Source organism: Cydia amplana, chromosome 2 (genome assembly GCF_948474715.1).
Source record: "Cydia amplana chromosome 2, ilCydAmpl1.1, whole genome shotgun sequence".
In the NCBI taxonomy this organism is placed as follows: domain Eukaryota; kingdom Metazoa; phylum Arthropoda; class Insecta; order Lepidoptera; family Tortricidae; genus Cydia; species Cydia amplana.
The window spans coordinates 17946991-17966640 of NC_086070.1; the positions used below are offsets into that span (position 1 = coordinate 17946991).

The window sequence follows — 19650 nt, forward strand, 5'->3', positions numbered from 1 at the left end:
GGGACCCTATTACTAAGACTTCGCTGTCCGTCCGTCCGTCTGTCACCAGGCTGTATCTCATGAACCGCGATAGCTAGTCAGTTGAAATTTTCACAAATGATGTATCTCTGTTGCCGCTATAACAACAAATACTAAAAATAAAATAAAATAAATATTTAAGGGGGGCTCCCATACAACAAACACGATTTTTTTGCTCTATTTTTTGTTGATGGTGCGGAACCCTCCGTGCGCGAGTCCGACTCGCACTTGGCCGGTTTTTTGTTTTTATTATGTTATTTGTACTAGCTATGTAAGTTGACATGTAATTCACCAATAAAGAATGAGTATGAGTATAATACTAGCGAACCGCCCCGGCTTCGCACGGGTTAACAAATTATACATAAACCTTCCTCTTGAATCACTCTATCTATTAACTCACATGTATAGACGGGTCTATCGCGAAATTTATTTTATTACCTTTATTTACCGACGTTTCGACACAGGTTTCATTGGTCGTGGTCTCGGCTAACTGATGTCCCAGCAAAATGTGAAAACACACTATCTATTTAATAAAAAAAACCGCATCAAAATCCGTTGCGTAGTTTTAAAGATCTAAGCATACATAGGGACAGACAGTTGGAAGCGACTTTGTTTTATACTATGTAGTGATAGGCGAAGCCAAAATGTGGAATAATAATGTTTTTTCTTGTGCGTGACTATTCGACGTCTACCGGCGGCACCGCGTGTTTTGTTGCGTATTCTTGAGTTAAAGATACAAACACAAATGATCAATTTGCAGCTCCAGACGCCCCAGTGGAACTGGCGGAACGCGTGCTCAACGCGTACACGGAGGATAGTGTGTGGTACCTGCCACTGGAGGTGGGTAGCGAAGAACCGCTCTCCACGCACGAGACCCTCGACCCCTCCGTGTACGACCCCCGCGCCTGGACCAAGGACAGCGTGCCAGGTACAGACAGCAGTACGAGGGGCGGCTGAAAAGTTCGCGGCCTTAGAAAATTAAATGAAAGTAAATATTAATTAATAATTTGGGTTCCGTACCCAAAGGGTAAAAACGGAACCCTATTACTAAGACTCCGCTGTCCATCCGTCCGTCCGTCCGTTCGTCCGTCCGTCCGTCCGTCCGTCCGTCCGTCCGTCCGTCCGTCCGTCCGTCTGTCACCAGGCTGTATCTCACGAACCGTGATAGCTAGACAGTTGAAATTTTCACAGATGATGTATTTCTGTTGCCGCTATAACAACAAATACTAAAAACAGAATAAAATAAAGATTTAAGTGGGGCTCCCATACAACAAACGTGATTTTTGACCGAAGTTAAGCAACGTCGGGCGGGGTCAGTACTTGGATGGGTGACCGTTTTTTTGTTTGTTCTTTTGCTTGTTTTGCTCTATTTTTTGTTGATGGTGCGGAACCGGAGCGGAATGGCGGCAATATTTAAACAGCCAAAGAGGCGGGGGAAAAAAGTAGCATAGTTTTTTTTCTAGCTTAGGCCGCGAATATTGCAGCCTCCCCTCGTACACGGAAAGAAGTTATTATATTACTTTAATAACAAATTTTCCGTGAGACACAGACAGATATAATTTTTGACTTAAAATACGTGAGGGACCCGTTTTAATATATTTGCTCTGATGCCGTGGGGAGGAGCGCGCAGTTTACAGTTCATCCTTCTATATCCTGTTTGATTAATTGAACAATAAAAAAACAAGGAATATACTAAGTGCCAGTTGCACCATCCGCACCTGACAGACTGATCAACGTCACCCGCAGCGGTATACTATGAAACTTTCTATACAATACAATTTAGCGAACTCTTTAACGATGATAGTTTGGTGCCAACGACCGTAAGGGTCATCATCAGAGAGCGAAACTTTGGTGCCGATGACAGACGTATGACGTCAATCTAAATACAGAGTGTAGTTATTAGAGATGCCACGAATATTCGGCAACTATTCGGTATTCGGCCACTTTGCCGAATATTCGGTATTCGGCCGAATACCGAATATCTGTTGCAGCTACTTAAAAAGAAAAATTGCACAATAAAAATAGGTAACCAAAAACTATGTAGGTATATTTAGAATGTGTTCTTGGAAAGTTGTTAAATACGAAGACCCTTTTTTGAGCATTTGTTGATTAAAAAACATTTTATTTTTATCATGAGTCTGTTTTGTTTGACTCTATCCATGAATGCTGTTCAACAAAAATATATCCTAGCTAACGTCATCTAACGTTGAACTTTGTTAGCGATCAGTTTTCATAATAATTGTGACTCAAAATGTTCGCATGTCATGCCGAATATTCGGTATTCGGCCAAAACCACTATTGAGGTGTTACAATGTTGTTTTAAAAAAAACATCCTATATGCGACTTAACGTCATAATGACGTCACCGGCACCAGAGTTTGGCTCTCTGGTCATCAGGATGAGGGTGTCATCGTTGATTAGTCCGTCAAGTGTGATGGTGCAACTGGCACTGACTTGCTGTCTCTCCAGGCACAAAACAGATACAGTACAGAAATCAATCTACATACAAAGTGCGCTCGGGCAACGCACACATAGACACTGCTCACAGACACGATATCTCGGACCGGTTAGGACCAGTGCGAGCGCGAGTGTCAACCGCTTGAGACACGCGTCTGTGAACTTTTTTGTGCAATTATGGAGAAACAAAAAAAAAGTTATTATAACTGTTCAGTGGACGGTTGTTTAAATTCAACATTAAACGGTGAATTGTCGTTTTTTAAGCTACCAGTGGTTTCAGAGAAGTAAGTAGGTATCTGCTTGTATTTAGATGGTTCGTTTTAACGTTAAACAGAACAGTTAGGTAGGTAGGTAAGCACCCCGCCCCGGCCACTACCACGATAGTTTTTTGTGCATAAATCATAGTTGCCAACCCTAGAGCGACCGCCGAGCGTAGGTATGAAAAGTGAAGTACATACATGTGATTGACTTCTGTACTGTATCTATTTTGTGCTCCAGGCCTGTACGAGGGCGCTACTGAGACGCGCTACACGGGCATCAGCTACTCGGCGCCGCGCGCGCCGCGCCGCGCCGCCGGCACGTGCGCCACGCTCGGCGAGGCGCAGCGCAACATGGCGCTCGCCTGCATCCTCACCGAGGGCGTCGGCCTCGCGGCGAGGAGGCTCATGGACCACTTCCAGCCCTATCTGCTCAAGACGCTCTGCATGATATTGGAGAGAGTCGGTAAGATCCCATCCTTATACAGTGGAATTATTGTTATTTGCGTCTTTTGACACATTATGACTGACGTATTCGCTAGGTGCACGACTGGTGCTGGCATTTTGGCAGACTTTCTACGTTAAATCTTATGGAGTAAAATTAGTTCAAGCGGCTGCCGCTAGTACTAATGGCGGCCATTCCATAAGATTACCTGTGTTTGTGACGATCAGCGCCACTTCCCCCTCCACCGACTTCGCACCTTGCCAATATAGAGATGTAATGTAACTAACCCAAATCGATTGTCACAGCAAGCGATTACGATTGGATGGCACCTAGACTGAGGTATCGAATTGTGACGTTTAATGAATTTATATTTAAATAAATGAATAAATAAATAGAGATTTAAATAAAGCTAGAATATATGGTTAATAAATAATAATAAGAAGATATAACAAATTTAATAATGCTTTGTTATAAATATCTAATAACTATTGTAATATGAATGATTTATAACAAAATTTACCTAAATTTAATAATGTTTAAAAATTTGACGTTTAAAATGTATATTTTATGAATAAAACATTGAATTGAATTGAATCGTTGCAACCTAAAATGAAAAATTTATATCGATTTACATAGACGACTACTGATTCATAACGGTGGTGTCCGGCCAACCCTAAATTAAAAAAAAAAGACGTAGAACGTAAACGTTCGCAGTGCAATTGTCTTCCTTAGTAATTTCGATGTGCAAGATATTTTACGTTCTATTGCTGTTGTCAGTGTCATGTGTCAAATGACGCAAATACGAGTGCACAAGGTATAATATAACCCACTCTAATCTAGGCTCACCGTCGGACCCTCTTACTCCCGTAGTGCAAGTAAAGATATTGCAACAATTTATTATTTTTGTTTACCCTGTTGTATGCTATTTTTCGATTTAACATATTATGTATGGGTGACCCTATTGAGAGAGATGAGGATAAACAAAGTTCACTTTACAACACCGATTTCGATTCGATTCGAAAAACATACTATACCTGATAGTGTACCCGCAGGTAGTAGGTACGAGATGCTACACGTAGCCGGGGTGGTAGCCATCAGCGACATCGCGGCGGCGTGCGGCCACGACTCCGTGCCCGACCTCATACGCTGCAACGCCGACTACTTCACGCACCAGATCTCCGTCCGGCTCAAAAAGGTAATCCTCTACTAGTATATACAACATGGTGGTACTTAGTGGTGGCCATCAGCGACATCGCGGCGGCGTGCGGCCACGACTCCGTGCCCGACCTCATACGCTGCAACGCCGACTACTTCACGCACCAGATCTCCGTCCGGCTCAAAAAGGTAATCCTCTACTAGTATATACAACATGGTGGTACTTAGTGGTGGCCATCAGCGATATCGCGATGGTGTGCGGCCCCGACTCCGTGCCCGACCTCATACGCTGCAACGCCGACTACTTCACGCACCAGATCTCCGTCCGGCTCAAAAAGGTAATCCTCTACTAGTATATACAACATGGTGGTACTTAGTGGTGGCCATCAGCGATATCGCGATGGTGTGCGGCCCCGACTCCGTGCCCGACCTCATACGCTGCAACGCCGACTACTTCACGCACCAGATCTCCGTCCGGCTCAAAAAGGTAATCCTCTACTAGTATATACAACATGGTGGTACTTAGTGGTGGCCATCAGCGATATCGCGATGGTGTGCGGCCCCGACTCCGTGCCCGACCTCATACGCTGCAACGCCGACTACTTCACGCACCAGATCTCCGTCCGGCTCAAAAAGGTAATCCTCTACTAGTATATACAACATGGTGGTACTTAGTGGTGGCCATCAGCGATATCGCGATGGTGTGCGGCCCCGACTCCGTGCCCGACCTCATACGCTGCAACGCCGACTACTTCACGCACCAGATCTCCGTCCGGCTCAAAAAGGTAATCCTCTACTAGTATATACAACATGGTGGTACTTAGTGGTGGCCATCAGCGATATCGCGATGGTGTGCGGCCCCGACTCCGTGCCCGACCTCATACGCTGCAACGCCGACTACTTCACGCACCAGATCTCCGTCCGGCTAAAAAAGGTAATCCTCTACTAGTATATACAACATGGTGGTACTTAGTGGTGGCCATCAGCGATATCGCGATGGTGTGCGGCCCCGACTCCGTGCCCGACCTCATACGCTGCAACGCCGACTACTTCACGCACCAGATCTCCGTCCGGCTCAAAAAGGTAATCCTCTACTACGAGGGGAGGCTGAAATATTCGCGGCCTAAGTTAGAAAAAAAAACTATGCTACTTTTTTCCCCGCCTCTTTGGCTGTTTAAATATTGCCGCCATTACTAAAAATTATTAATTAATATTTACTTTCATTTTATTTTCTAAGGCCGCGAACTTTTCAGCCGCCCCTCGTAGTATATACAACATGGTGGTACTTAGTGGTAGCCGTCAGCGATATCGCGACGGTGTGCGGCCCCGACTCCATCCGCCAAATTTCAGCTTTAACCCATTGATCGCCACAGTCGGCTGTGGCCGTGATCGAAAAGTCTTGCCACGGACGCCAACGACGGCTACAGCCGACAACTTCGCCAATGTAATAGGGATTTACGCGGGACTCCGTAAAGTTCAATTTCGCTTAAATAATTGCGATCGCCTGGCGTCGGGTGCACGGCATATTCCTTCGCCGTCTGGCGGTTAAAAGGTTAAAGCGTTCGCTTGACTGTATGGGAAGTTTCATAGTTTTCTGTTACATGTCATTAATCAGTCTATTAATGGTTGGTGCAACTGGCCCTAAATCGCTAAATGCGAAACTTTACGACTTTGACGCGGACAGTCTTTTGGGCCAGACTTTTTGGGATTCAATGTATTTTTTTTTTTATAATACTTATCTCGAATTTTTAGGCTTGGAACACCGAGTCAGCACTTCAAATCCTGTCCGTGGTCATGCAGTACAGTGACGCCAGTATACTGGACTGTCTTTATGGAATAGTGGAAGACGTAAGTATAGTAACTCTCTCTAAGGGTCTGTTTCACAAAGTCTGAGTAAAGTGTTGGATAGCTAATTAACAAATAAATTAACTGCCAGATAAAACTTCCTGATAAAATAGTTCCTGTTTCACAAACGTCTACCCATTAAGTTTATGTGCCAGTTTGCTACTTTTAAGTTACAGATGGCAACATCGCACTTTGACGTTTCGATTTACGGAACATGTGAGAGCATATAAAAAAAAATTAAATTCATCACTCTGAAAAGTATTAAAAGTGCATCTTTTATGCATTATTTTGTGTTACGTATTGATATACTTTAAATGCATATCCTGTAACAATTATAATGATCCGAAAATATTATTTTAGAAATCACTAATTTTTATGTCGAACGAAACGTAATTCAAATGTCAAAGAAAAAAAAAACGCGTGCTTGGTTGGGTTTGTTTTGTCGTTGTGTTAATTATTTTGCTGGCCTAGTTTTTCATAGTTTTGCAAAGACAACAATGTCTCAAAAACGTGAGAGGAGCATTAATTTCACGCGAGAGGAGGTTGACATTTTAATCAAACTGGTCGAAGTCAATAAACACATTCTTGAAAATAAGAAGAGTGATGCTGTAACCTGGGGCCATCAATGGCGCCAATAAGCCTTGGAAATCTTGCTATCTCGTAAAAGTCTCCTTGTAATTTAGCAATATCGTCTGGGAACTTGACGAACTGTGGTCGTAATTGTGCGATTGCTTGTGACACGACATTCACAATCCGACAAGCTGATGCCTTACTCACACCAGAAAAATCGCCAACTACGTTCAGAAAACTTCCAGTTGCATAATATCGCAATGTCAAAAGTAGTCGATCCATAGATGATATAGCATAATTCCTGAAACAATGATTTATTCATGTACTTACCTAACTAATGTTAGTAGTTGGTCGGTGGTACTACAAAACAATAGCCCTCGCGGCCATACATAAAATATGGCCGCGATTCTTTTAATAAACGAGATGGAGGTACAGTCAGTGTAAAACTATGGGTCATGCAGTCATGTATAGGCGAATTAACAGCTACCTATGAGACATATTTTTGTGTAACTTGTGTGCAACCATATTTTTACACTTGACTGTAAGTACCTATTAGAAATACTGTGGGTAGTATAGTAGATAGACATTTCAGTACCTTTCTGTAGTAGAAGAGATTTTGTCCTGAATTAATGAATGGACATAGTACACGGTATCTTTATTAAAGCGAAATCGAACCCTGAATTCTTCATCATTAAATGTCTCCATGTGATTAGAACGTTGTCGATACACGGGATCTCTGGGTGGTTCCATTAAGCGATCAAGAAAATCATTTAATTCGTCGTCTGAAAACTCATTAGATAGATTCATTTTTAGTATTTTTCGATTTCACGACATACAAAACTTTTTAAATCGATCTGTCAAATAACTTAAACCGCCAAAAAACTTCCTTATCTGATAGGTGATCTAACCTATAATTTACTTAGCACTTTATTTACCAGTTAAGCTTATTTGAAGATTGTGAAACGCCAACGATGACTTTATTCGCCAGATAAGTGGCAAGTAGCTTATTCAGGACTTTACTTGGACATTGTGAAACAGGCCCTAAGACTTATAAATCTTGTGGCCAACTTCTGTCATTGATAATCGTAATGTTCATAAAATAAACAAACAAAAAGCGGCCAAGTGCGAGTCAGACTCGCCCATGAAGGGTTCCGTATTTAGGCGATTTATGACGTATAAAAAAAACTACTTACTAGATCTCGTTCAAACCAATTTTCGGTGGAAGTTTACATGGTAATGTACATCATATATTTTTTTTAGTTTTATCATTCTCTTATTTTAGAAGTTACAGGGGGGGGGACACACATTTTACCACTTTGGAAGTGTCTCTCGCGCAAACTATTCAGTTTAGAAAAAAATGATATTAGAAACCTCAATATCATTTTTGAAGACCTATCCATAGATACCCCACACGTATGGGTTTGATGAAAAAAAAATGTTTGAGTTTCAGTTCGAAGTATGGGGAACCCCAAAATTTTATTGTTTTTTTTCTGTTTTTGTGTGAAAATCTTAATGCGGTTCACAGAATACATCTACTTACCAAGTTTCAACAGTATAGTTCTTATAGTTTCGGAGAAAAGTGGCTGTGACATACGGACGGACACACAGACGGACAGACGGACAGACAGACAGACAGACAGACATGACGAATCTATAAGGGTTCCGTTTTTGCCATTTGGCTACGGAACCCTAAAAACAACATAAATATTAGGTATAGGTACTTTGTGACCCACAATTCACCTAATACATCCTAAATTATAGGTTCTAGTCCAAAGTTTGGATAAATATCACGAGAAAAACTTACAAGCGTACCTTCAAGTGTTCCTGACATTCATCACCCGTATCCGGAAATGGTTTCCTGCGGAGGACGAATCAAAAACGGCAGAAAAAAAGAAAAGTGAACAGGACCAAGAAATTGACGTGTTGAAGGACCTGATGGAATACCTGGCGCATACTGAGGAGATGGACAGGCTGATGACCAACGAGGCGGAGACGACACAAAGCGCAGAAGAGATGTATAAAGAAGATCAAAAAATTAGGGAGGAAGGAATTCTGGACTATGATGATAAAGTTACAGGTAGGTTATAAACTGAAATAGAAAATACAAAAAAAAAATACAAAATACAAAATCGTTTATTTGTCCAACATAGGTATGAATAGTACATAAGTACAGATCTTATAATATTACTGTATCACTATGTTGTGCCGTGAGGCGTACAATTTTTTTTATCATTAATGGACTGTGATTATATACATGCTGTGGTGCACAGTTACCATTAATTATAGTCTAACAAAAATTCGCTTACACTATAATATGTTATGTCAACTAAATATTTAAATACTTTACTTTTAAAACTTGTCATATCTTCTAAATTTCTTAATTCATTCGGAATTTTATTAAAAATTTGAGGAGCCATTCCAAATATACTTTTCCTATATAACGCTGTTTTGGAAGGCATTGAATTTATTCTGTTCCTAAGACGTATACTCTTAAACTGTTGAAATAAGTGGGGATTGCTTTTAACAAACATTACAATTTCGAAAATATACAAACAAGGTAGAGTTAATACTCCTAATTTTTTTAAATATGGTTTACATGAACCCAGTTGCTGAATTCCACACAACGATCTAATGCATCTTTTTTGCGCTTTAAACGCTACTTCTCTGTCAACTGAGTTTGTTTGAGTTTGTTTGTTTGTTTGAGTTTAGATGTCATATATTAAAGAAAATAATTTTATTTGTTCCCAAAGTTGTGTTTACAGGTAGGTTGTTTTATTTTCTTGTATCTTGCCTTGTATTTGTCAGTTAATTCTTTGTCATTAAGTTTCAATTACAATGTTAGGTGAATTAAATGCTCGCCATCCTTTGCCTTTATTTTCTAATAGAGAAACGACGGGTGTGAATGTTTATGATCTCGAATTGTTGTAGTGAAATCTTGAGTTTTTATGGCTTTTATGGGAAAGCACTTACCTTGCATTTACCTTGTCTAAAGAAACATACCATCCGGCTTAGCATCAAAAAATCGAAATATCTGTTATAGTGTTAAGAGTTGTTAGATTTGATAATGATAAGATAAGATAATAGATAGTTTATTCAAGTAGGCATATTACAATGCGCTTATGAACGTCAAATAAAGCTACACCGGCTCCAACCCTACATCTCTGCCTCGAGAAGATTTAAATCCCCCCTCAATTGGAGGAGGGTATCCCAATATGGGACCGGCAACAAACTCGGCGGGACACATCTTTTCATAACGTTACATCTTATAATTAACATGCATTACGAGTAAATAAGAAAAATACAATGCTCACAAATAGTAAATAAGGACGATTATTTCAGAGGAAACCCCTCCCCTGCCGCGGCATATCGTCGTGACGCGAACTATTCTGAAGCGGTGCCTCAACTTCCTTACGTCGAAGAATACCGAGGTGGCCATCCTAGCGCTGCAGGTAGGTTAAACATTTTGATAACTCTATTTAATACATAATGAGCGATTAAAAACTGCTATGAACTATACAATATTTTGAAGTGCTCCTTTATCAACCTTAGCGGAGGTTTTGATGTCAGCCAGAGGCACAACATTCTATGTAGTCATTTGTTTTTTTTAGCATTAGAAAGAAGGTAAGCCATCTTAACATGTCTTTTAATTGAAAAACGCTTTTTAAAAATCAGTAAGATCAATTATGAAAGCAGTAGAATATAAATTATTGTATTAGATTCATAATTGTTACATATTTGCCATTATTTATTTTTAAATCGTGTTTTTCAATAAAAAGACACGTCAAAATTGTTTACCTTATTTCTAATGCTAAAAAAACGAACTAGAGTGTCATTATGCCTTTAGTATAGCTCCCCAAATTTTGAAATTTGAGCACAGAATGGTTGTGATAATAGTTATTCTCGATACAAGTGCGAAAAAGAGGAAATTCGAAGCGAGTGGCGATAAATTAAAACACGACCGAAGGGAGTGTTTTAAATCGACACGAGTTGCGAATTACTTATTCGCACGTGTATCGAACAACGTTTTACAGTACATATGGCCCTTTAAACTTTTGACATCGCACGAAAAGTGCTACATATTTTACGCACTAGTGCGTGAAAATAGGGCCGTATGTACTGTAAAGGTATTTACAGTACATATGGGGCTACTTTTCCGCGGTCCAGGCTACTCCCTTCGGTCGTGTTTTAAGAGCCAACAGGAGTGGTCATTTCTCCATACAAACGTACTCGACTGTTTCCTCCGTGGGTTTTGAAGCTAGAGCAATGATTTTTTCAACACAGATTAATATTGTCAATATCTGTGTCGGACCGTTTAGATTTTTTTGATATTTTTGTTTTTTAAGGCGCTAGAGCCCTTCAAAAATGGCCAAAATGGCCTAATTGACTATGCCGCAATGAGAGGCGTGCTATTCAAAACTGATATCAATTAGTCAAAAAAGCAAAACGGTCCGATACAGATAATGTCATTATCATTTAGATTTCCAAATTTGGTTACGATTGGTTAAGTTTTGGAGGAGGAAACAGTCGAGTACGAAACCTCGATTTTTGAGATTTTTATGCAGGATTTTTCGCCTTGTCCCGGCCTTGTCCTTATCGCACTAGTTTTAGGAGCCGCTTCCGTTAGCGAGACGGGTATATTTACCTAAAATATTTAAATCTTAGCTCCTGTTGGCTCTTAATTTATCGCCACTCGTTTCGAATTTCCTCTTTTTCGCACTTGTATCGAAAATAACTATTTTGGTTTGTTCAGGTCCTAAACGAGGGTTTCCCGATCCTGGCCGCGTACCCGGACGAGCTGCTGCCGCTCGCGCACTCGTGCTGGGCGCCGCTGGCCGCGCGCTGCGCCGGCGACGACGCCGTGGTGCTGCGCCGCGCGCTCGAACTCCTTGTTACTATGGCGGCGCTGGCTAAGGACTTCCTCAGGCAACGGGCGGCTACGTAAGTCTCCCTACTGTCAGCAGCAGGTTGCTAAGCGGGCGAGGTGTTCAAAATTACCTTGACACGCTCTTATTCTCTTAGATTCGTGTCGAGATCATTTTGAACACCTGGCCCGCATAGAAACTTCTGCTGCTCACTGTACTTTCTAATTCTAACTCAAAGATTCGTTCAGTCGAAAAATATCAATTTGAAATCTTAGCAGTAATTCTCTGGTTGACCCACAAAACGTATGGCACCGTACAGTGCCCTTTACCTAAGCTTTTGAACTCGTAAGGCGTGATTTTTTTACTATAGAAAATTTCTTAAAAATTCAATGGGTATCTTGGCTTGTTCGGTATTGAGTTAGATCCTATAAAAAATATTCGTACAATATGGCCAGGCCTTGTTTGCTCCCTGTATATGATAAAATTATTATTTATATCTTTCTTAAAAATTCAATGGGTATATTGGCTTGTTCGGTATTGAGTTAGATCCTATAAAAAATACTCGTACAATATGGCCAGGCCTTGTTTGCTCCCTGTATATGATAAAATTATTATTTATATCTGAACGAAATAAAAATCTTGATTGATTGATGATTTCCTCATATTAAACATCACATCGATACATATCGTATTGTATCAGGTAAAGTACTTTGGGACTATTGTAATGCAACATATGTAATACATACGATGTGGTTGTACTTGTACTTAATAAATAAAATAAAAATATACAGTCTGAAGTAGTTTTTGGTCTTATATCATTAATGTGGCAGACTCTCTCGCCTACTAATTTTAATAAGCAGGAACCAGTTTTCTTCAGTGCACTTAAAATTATAAAATTCACTACCCAACCTAGAAAAAACATTAGCTGTCTGTATGTTTGGGTTTTTCCGCGGTTTGAAAGTATAACAAGCAACAACGGTTGTACTCCGGGAGTGCCGATAGAAGTGAAAACTCACCTCACTATGTTACCGACGCCCGGTAACACGATACATACGTTAAGCGGAGGTATTCTATTTATTTATTATATATTATTATCATTCTAAATAAGATCACACTTTTTCATTGACATGTTTATTTACATACTGCCATGACGACGTCAAATTATTTGAACATAGGTAAAGAGTCTTGAAAAGGAGTCCGCAACATAAATGTCAAATAACATTGAGTTTTTCTTTATTGATTTAAATGCCATTTAAATTATGAGTGGCCCACCTTACGGGGCTTACGGTCACGTGATCGCCTTACGCCCCTTACGGTCACGTGATCGCCTTACGCCCCTTACGGTCACGTGATCGCCTTACGCTGTCTCGAGTTTATCATTTTTTCCCCACCTCAAAAAGTGCCCAGCGCCGCTAAAGAAGTTTTCACTTCAAAAATTTTTCAGGGACGTGTTACCTCACATATACGTGTTCCTGCACAAGTCGGCGCGCGAGAGCCACCTGAAGGACGCGGGCGCCGCTTACCGCACCTCTGCCGCATTCCGGCTACAGGTAATACACGAAACGACAAAACAAACAACATCGAGGACCGTAGCCAAGATGCCAGTCGGTTATTGACAAACGCCAATCAAAAATGAATAATATATTTTTTCTACTCCAGCACTTAAATGTGTCAATTAAATGACTGACAGTGATATCTAAAGCAATGTCATTTGAATGCTTTGTCTATAGGCTCATAAGATGACTGCTAGCAGTCATCTTATGAGTATAATACAACTGCTTTATTTTTTTTAAAGATACAAGTTCCGATCATCTTGATTGAAAGAGGTATGTTTTCATTTACAATAACTCTTTTTTTTTTAAATAATAACTATTTTTTTTTTTTTTTTTTTTTTTTTTTTTTTTTTTTTTTTTTTTTTTTTTTTTTTTTTGCAGCTGTCATAGAAAAAGTAATGTATGCAACAGCTCATAATTGGTTCTTAAAATTCTCGGGTCATTTTTTACAAAACTCGACTACGTCTCGTTTTGTAACTTCGACCCTTGAATTTTAAGAACCCTTATTATATCACTGTTGCATAAACTACTATTTCTGCACATGTATACAACCTCTTTTATGATAATAAATTATTTGTATTTTGAGTACTGGATTTGTAGTTAATAATAAAACCGGCTAAGAGCATATTGGGCTATGCTCAGTGTAGGGTTCCGTAGTAACCCGTCACAACAGAGGTAGGCTGCCTTGAACGTGACGTCTATTGTAACACTCTCCCACCTCTCTCTCTACTCAACTAACCCTATTTTACCCTACCTAGGTAAACCTAGACCTGCCTAAAATACTAAAAATTCCAATAAGAAAATCTAAAATACCGCAATCCGTAAATACCTTTATTAATAAATATAAAAATAATGTAAATGACCTGCCAAATGATCAAATATGCTGATTAACAGATGCGAACGAAAAGTCACGTGATCATTTCGTGATTATAAACTATAGTTACTTTTCAAGGTCACAAAGGGTAACTTTTAGTAAGACAGGCACACACTGATATAGACACATAAAATTGCGTGCTGTGATGCTGTCTTATGGCGTTTTTCATAAACACATGTGAAGTCTAACAAGCTCTTGATAATTAGAAAGGGACAAAATTTGACAAAGGTTTGCAAAGTTTTGTGAACCCTTTTAGCTCACTAGAGTCGACAATTGTTTCGAGTGTCAGTGTCATCATGTCTCTCAGGGCTAATATGAAATGCAACTAATGCAAGTTTGCAAGACCTGACTATTTAGCACAATCCCTTTAACCTTTCACACCATACTTTTTATTACCTCTTATAGCCAACATAGTCCAGCAAGTCGTTTTCTTGTCACTAGTGCAGAATCATGTCCGCTAAAATCACAAACCTCAACTCCATTTGGAGGCGATAAGGGATTTGCGACTGTAGCCTACCGTGCCTAAAGTTGGAAATCCCTTAACTCCGTTCGAAGGAGAAAGACCGATGTTATGTTATGTTTTCTAGAAGCATGTATAATGTATGTAATCGCAGGCGAGCGCGCTCAACGCTCTCCGTACCCTGGCGTCAGACCTGGTGCTGGAGAACGACCGCCTGCAGGACGCGATGGCGTGTGTCGACGACTACCTCAGCCGCAAGCAGCCCAAGCCTCTACAGGTATAATTTCTGGAGGTTCATGAACTGAATTTTATATCCATTGATTTTTTTATATATGTATTTAAAAAAAATTGTACTGCCATTACCAATAGGTAAACAACAATCCATACTAATATTATAAATGCGAAAGTGTCTGTCTGTTACCTCTTCACACTTAAACCGCTGAACCGATTTAGTTGAAATTTGGCATAGAGATAATTTGAGTCCCGAGGAAGGATAGTTTTTATGTCGGACATCATCCCTGAAGAGAATGCAAAGGGGGGTGGAATTAAAACGGTTAATGAATTGAATGATTGCTATTAACATTCTGCAGGCGCTATACTTTAGTTGTTGTCACTAATTCCACGCAGACGAAGTCGCGGGCAAAAGCTAGTAAGGAATACACGTACACAAGGTTTGTGTACATATACAGTCGACGCTATTATATAATAATAAGTAAAGATAGCGCAATCTTTATCAATGGAGAAATTATTGTTTAGCCTGAGCCTGAGAGATTTGATTTTAAGGTTTCATGTGCCGGAACGTGGATCCACCTTTTAGCATATGAGAGGTCAATGTACCCCTCATCATGCAGTATATAACTATACTAGAATAAATAATGACAATCTTACACCCAGGAGCTTGCTGTGAAGTTCTTCAAAGCAATGCTGGAGTACGACTACGGCGCGACCTGGTACCACCTGCGCGCGCTCGCCGACAACGAGTGCGTGCTGCCGCCGCCCGACTCCACGGCACAAGACAGATACAGTACAGAAGTCAATCACATGTATGTACTTCACTTTTCATACCTACGCTCGGCGGTCGCTCTAGGGTTGGCAACTATGACTTATGCACAAAAAACTATCGTGGTAGTGGCACTCGTATCTAGTAGTGGCCGGGGCGGGGTGCTTACCTACCTACCTAACTGTCTGTTTAACGTTAAAACGAACCATCGAAATACAAGCAGATACCAACTTACCTCTCGTAAACCACTGGTAGCTTAAAAAACCGTTTAATGTTGAATTTAAACATCCGTCCACTGAACAGTTATAATAACTTTATTTTTGTTTCTCCATTATTGCACAAAAAAGTTCACAGACGCGTGCCTCAAGCGGATGGCACTCGCGCTCGGACTGGTCCCAACCGGTCCGAGATATCGTGTCCGTGAGCAGTGTCTATGTGTGCGTTGCTCGAGCGCACTTTGTATGTAGATTGATTTCTGTACTGTGTCTGTTTTGTGTCCAGGGCCATAGACCTGGTGCCCGTCGTCGGCACCCCCTACTCCCCCACCAACAAGGATCTCGAGCGTAACCTGGCGCTAGTGTTCGCGGGGCAACACCGCCACGGCTAGCACACGCCGTGTCTGCGGAAATGCAGACGCGGCAAACGGAAACTTGCACGGTAAACTGATTCGGATGAATCTATACGTGATAGATAAAAACACACTACACACTTGAAAGCTTAATGTGATGGCGTGGTTTTACTTGGCGGAATCTGGCCATTAACGTTGACGATAACTGTATAAGTGTATCATTAAAATTCTGCTATTCGCGCTAAATACGAACGGATTGGAATAATACATTGTTTTGATACGAGATGTTTCAAATTTGTAAAATTGATCTTCCGCCTACTATGATTAGTAAAATTTTCGGAATAATAATGACGTAAGTCCTTAAAGGCTAGTAGGCATAGCTAAGTACAGCCAGCAAAATATGTATATGTATTGGATGTACGTCTCAATGTGATGAATTATTGTCAAAAAATGGTGAAACCGTTTTGTATAGAATGTTTGCCATTATAAATGTTCCCTTATATATGTTTAGGATCTCTGTAGATAGTTATTTAGTCAGTATAATAGATGTGGGTATATAATTTTTTTAATAAAGATGCAATTTTGATGATATTACTTTTTTATTATAGACACACAAGTACCTAGTTTAAAAGTACTTTTGGACTAGGTTTCCAAATAATGATAACATGATTCATTGCATCCTCTTTAAAAAAGACGTACATTTTATTGCAATATTTTATTACATGTAACATTACCTAGACATAAACACACTACATACATATAGGATGCATATTTCTACATATAGGCTATATTTATAAAAATATTACCCATTTTCACTTAGCTAGGTAGGTAGACTGGATTCCTTTGGCAAGTTTTCTAGTTCTACGGCTCGATGTTTTATCTCCTGACGGTTCCTGATAATAAACCATCTGTAAAATTAAAAAATAGGTTTATCAGTCCATTCATTGTTCATCCGAACCCACCCTTAGACAATTCACTTGCATATATGTATCTATGAATTGCTCATGCTGATGGTAAATTACTTGCATTGCTCAAGACTATATTAATAGACAAACCGGCAGTGGTGCCGTACCAGCTCTTTGTACCTTAACACATTCACTGACTAGAACACGTAGGGAAGATGAAAACATACATTAACATGATGATGGCGGGCAGAGCCATCCCAGCACTAAAGACATACACCGCGCTACTGAATTGCTTCATGGTCTGGGCGTATATGGTTGCGTACACTGGGTCGAACACGAGCGCAGCGAGGGTCTCCACTAGACTGAATAGGGAATTCATTTTGCCTGGAAACAAATTATGGTAGAACTTAAAAATCACCTAACTTGCTAAATTCAATTAGGCCATCAGTAACGCGAGACCATTGAGGTATATAACAAGAGACGACATCTCGAACAAAATGTTTCCGCACCTCAGAGAAGTGCATGCATGCATGCGAAGCCGAAAATTGTTAATAAAGACGCCACGAGTATTTTTTGACTCAGTTAAACAACGTTGCATACAATACTTTTTCTACGACCAAACATTTACTTTGAAAACTAAATAATAGTAAATCAACAGTTATTCCATTGCTTACCGGTGAAATGTTATTCCATCCCTTTTATTATATTTTCTTGTGGTATTGTTGCAACTTTTTAACACGCACGAAGGCATTTTTTATTTATTTTTTTTCTGTACATGTGTGGCATCTCGTCAGTGGTCGGTGACGTACTAAAAGCAAAGAAGTGCATGCACTTCTCTGAGGTGCGGAAACATTTTGTTCGAGATGTCGTCTCTTGTATATGTCACCGTAAAATTGTAAACACTCGTCAGATTATAATCTCGCTAGTTAAATTATAAACTGACGGTAGGGAGATTATAAACTAACCTAACCTAACCTACGTTAGATTATAAACTAACGGGTTCACAATCTTACGGTGTCATATATACCTCAATGCGCGAGACATAACATACCCAATTCTTCACTTGGCACTAGTTTTGATGACATTGAACGCAATGAAGTAAATGTTGTTGCATTCAAAAATTGTACGATGGGAACTGCAAAAAATAATACAAGTACAAATTTCATTCGAAATTGTATATACAAACGCCCCATAACAAATTAATCTTAATACAAGATCTTACACTCGATCGAGTGTTAGATTAGAATTAAGTCAATCATTATACCCACGGAGAAAGAATGAGCGCGCCGCGCTCTGACCTATTAGGTACGAGTAAATTCACAATGTGACCGGCATTATAACTTGGGTACATGTTCAGGTTGGCGAAAGATTCGGAATGAACTGATAAGTTACTACGAAATAACTTTTAGCCTCCTAAGGCCCAAGGTCCTGCCTATAGTACCTATTCAGTTCGATGTAAACCACTGTGTAAACCATGTTCAATTGGAACAGAATCGCTTTTTAAAAACGCAAAATCAACTCTATTTTCTACTATTTAGGTTCAAATTTCAGTGGCAAATTTTGGATGATATAAAAGGAGGGCAGTATTCTTTTATTAATGCTAATAAACAAGACAAATTATGTTTGAAACTTACCCAAATACATTTGAAAATCAGTTCGGACGAAATTGATGTAAACAAAACCGACTAGTTTGCTTGTGACTGAAATGAGACAGAGCACGGAGTCATCCAGGCCCCATCGCTTGCTCAATATACTTATTGACAGGAAAGCAGCTGCAAGCAAAAGAGCGCAATTTTGGTTATTCAGTATAGTTTTGTCCGTGAACATTTAAGCATGCTGACTGTACCTACATTAAGTATACGGAGCTAATAAGGCATACCTAAGTCGAAGAAAAAAATCATACAGTCAAAATATTGGTATCTTGTTCAATTTATATTGGTAACAAGTAAAGTGTCTTTAAACTAGTTATTATCCCTTTGATTTTTTACTTTAGGTAATATTAAGAAATAAAGTAAGTCCATATTTAAACAAACATTAGGTCAGTTATCAGTTGCTTTAAACAACTTACCTATTTCAATTTGATGTTATTAAGAGAACACGTACTTATTTACTTATCTCCTTATGTATTTTACTTACCCAATGCATGTAATATGTGACTGTATGTCGAATACATGCTATATCTGACCGCATCCCAATTGAGACGGTATCGTACAAATAGGTAAGTAACGATGTGTTCCCCTATAAAAGGAGCAAATTATATTATTATACGATACAGCATCGTTAAATCGCGAGCCTCCTTACGACTATCATATGTAAACTTATTATATAAATACCTATTGTAATAAGTATCTCAATAACTGCAATTGACAAGTTTCCATAGCGAGTTTAGGGTAGGTAAGTTTAATTCTGCAGAGCATAAGTATAGGTACATACTCGTACCTATAGGCCCAGGAATGTCTCATTTCAAGCATATTTAGACAGAGAGTATCATACTGTACTTGACTTACGCTAGTACAGTCAGCAGCAGAAGTTGCTAAGCGTGCCAGGTGTTCAAAATGATCTTGACGCGACTTTATTGTTAAGAGAATAAGAGCGTGTCAAGGTAATTTTGAACACCCCGCCCGCTTATCAACTTCTGCTGCTGACTGTACTAGCACCCAAAAGAAAGGGATGAGTATAATT

General features: G+C 39.7%; 2 protein-coding genes across 2 annotated transcripts in view; one reads left to right on the forward strand and one right to left on the reverse strand.

Annotated features, from left to right (window-relative positions):
- Positions 1 to 16166, forward strand: part of LOC134656540 (TELO2-interacting protein 1 homolog) — a 28261-nt gene extending 12095 nt beyond the window's left edge. Inside the window, exons 13-23 of the mRNA XM_063512103.1 lie at positions 779 to 946; positions 2973 to 3197; positions 4229 to 4371; positions 6084 to 6179; positions 8508 to 8823; positions 10086 to 10195; positions 11497 to 11684; positions 13053 to 13158; positions 14650 to 14772; positions 15390 to 15519; positions 16005 to 16166. Of these exons, the coding sequence (XP_063368173.1) occupies positions 779 to 946; positions 2973 to 3197; positions 4229 to 4371; positions 6084 to 6179; positions 8508 to 8823; positions 10086 to 10195; positions 11497 to 11684; positions 13053 to 13158; positions 14650 to 14772; positions 15390 to 15519; positions 16005 to 16102 (1703 nt within the window). The 3' untranslated portion in view covers positions 16103 to 16166. The remainder of the gene's footprint in view (positions 1 to 778; positions 947 to 2972; positions 3198 to 4228; positions 4372 to 6083; positions 6180 to 8507; positions 8824 to 10085; positions 10196 to 11496; positions 11685 to 13052; positions 13159 to 14649; positions 14773 to 15389; positions 15520 to 16004) is intronic.
- A 717-nt stretch (positions 16167 to 16883) lies between these two features.
- LOC134656550 (uncharacterized) lies at positions 16884 to 19225 on the reverse strand. Its single transcript, XM_063512113.1, has 5 exons — positions 19105 to 19225; positions 18603 to 18740; positions 18020 to 18103; positions 17196 to 17352; positions 16884 to 16971 (listed from the first exon to the last, which is right to left on the reverse strand). Exons 1-5 carry the CDS (start codon positions 19139 to 19141, stop codon positions 16884 to 16886), a joined length of 504 nt encoding a protein of 167 aa, XP_063368183.1. The 5' UTR covers positions 19142 to 19225.
- Positions 19226 to 19650: the final 425 nt, after the last annotated feature.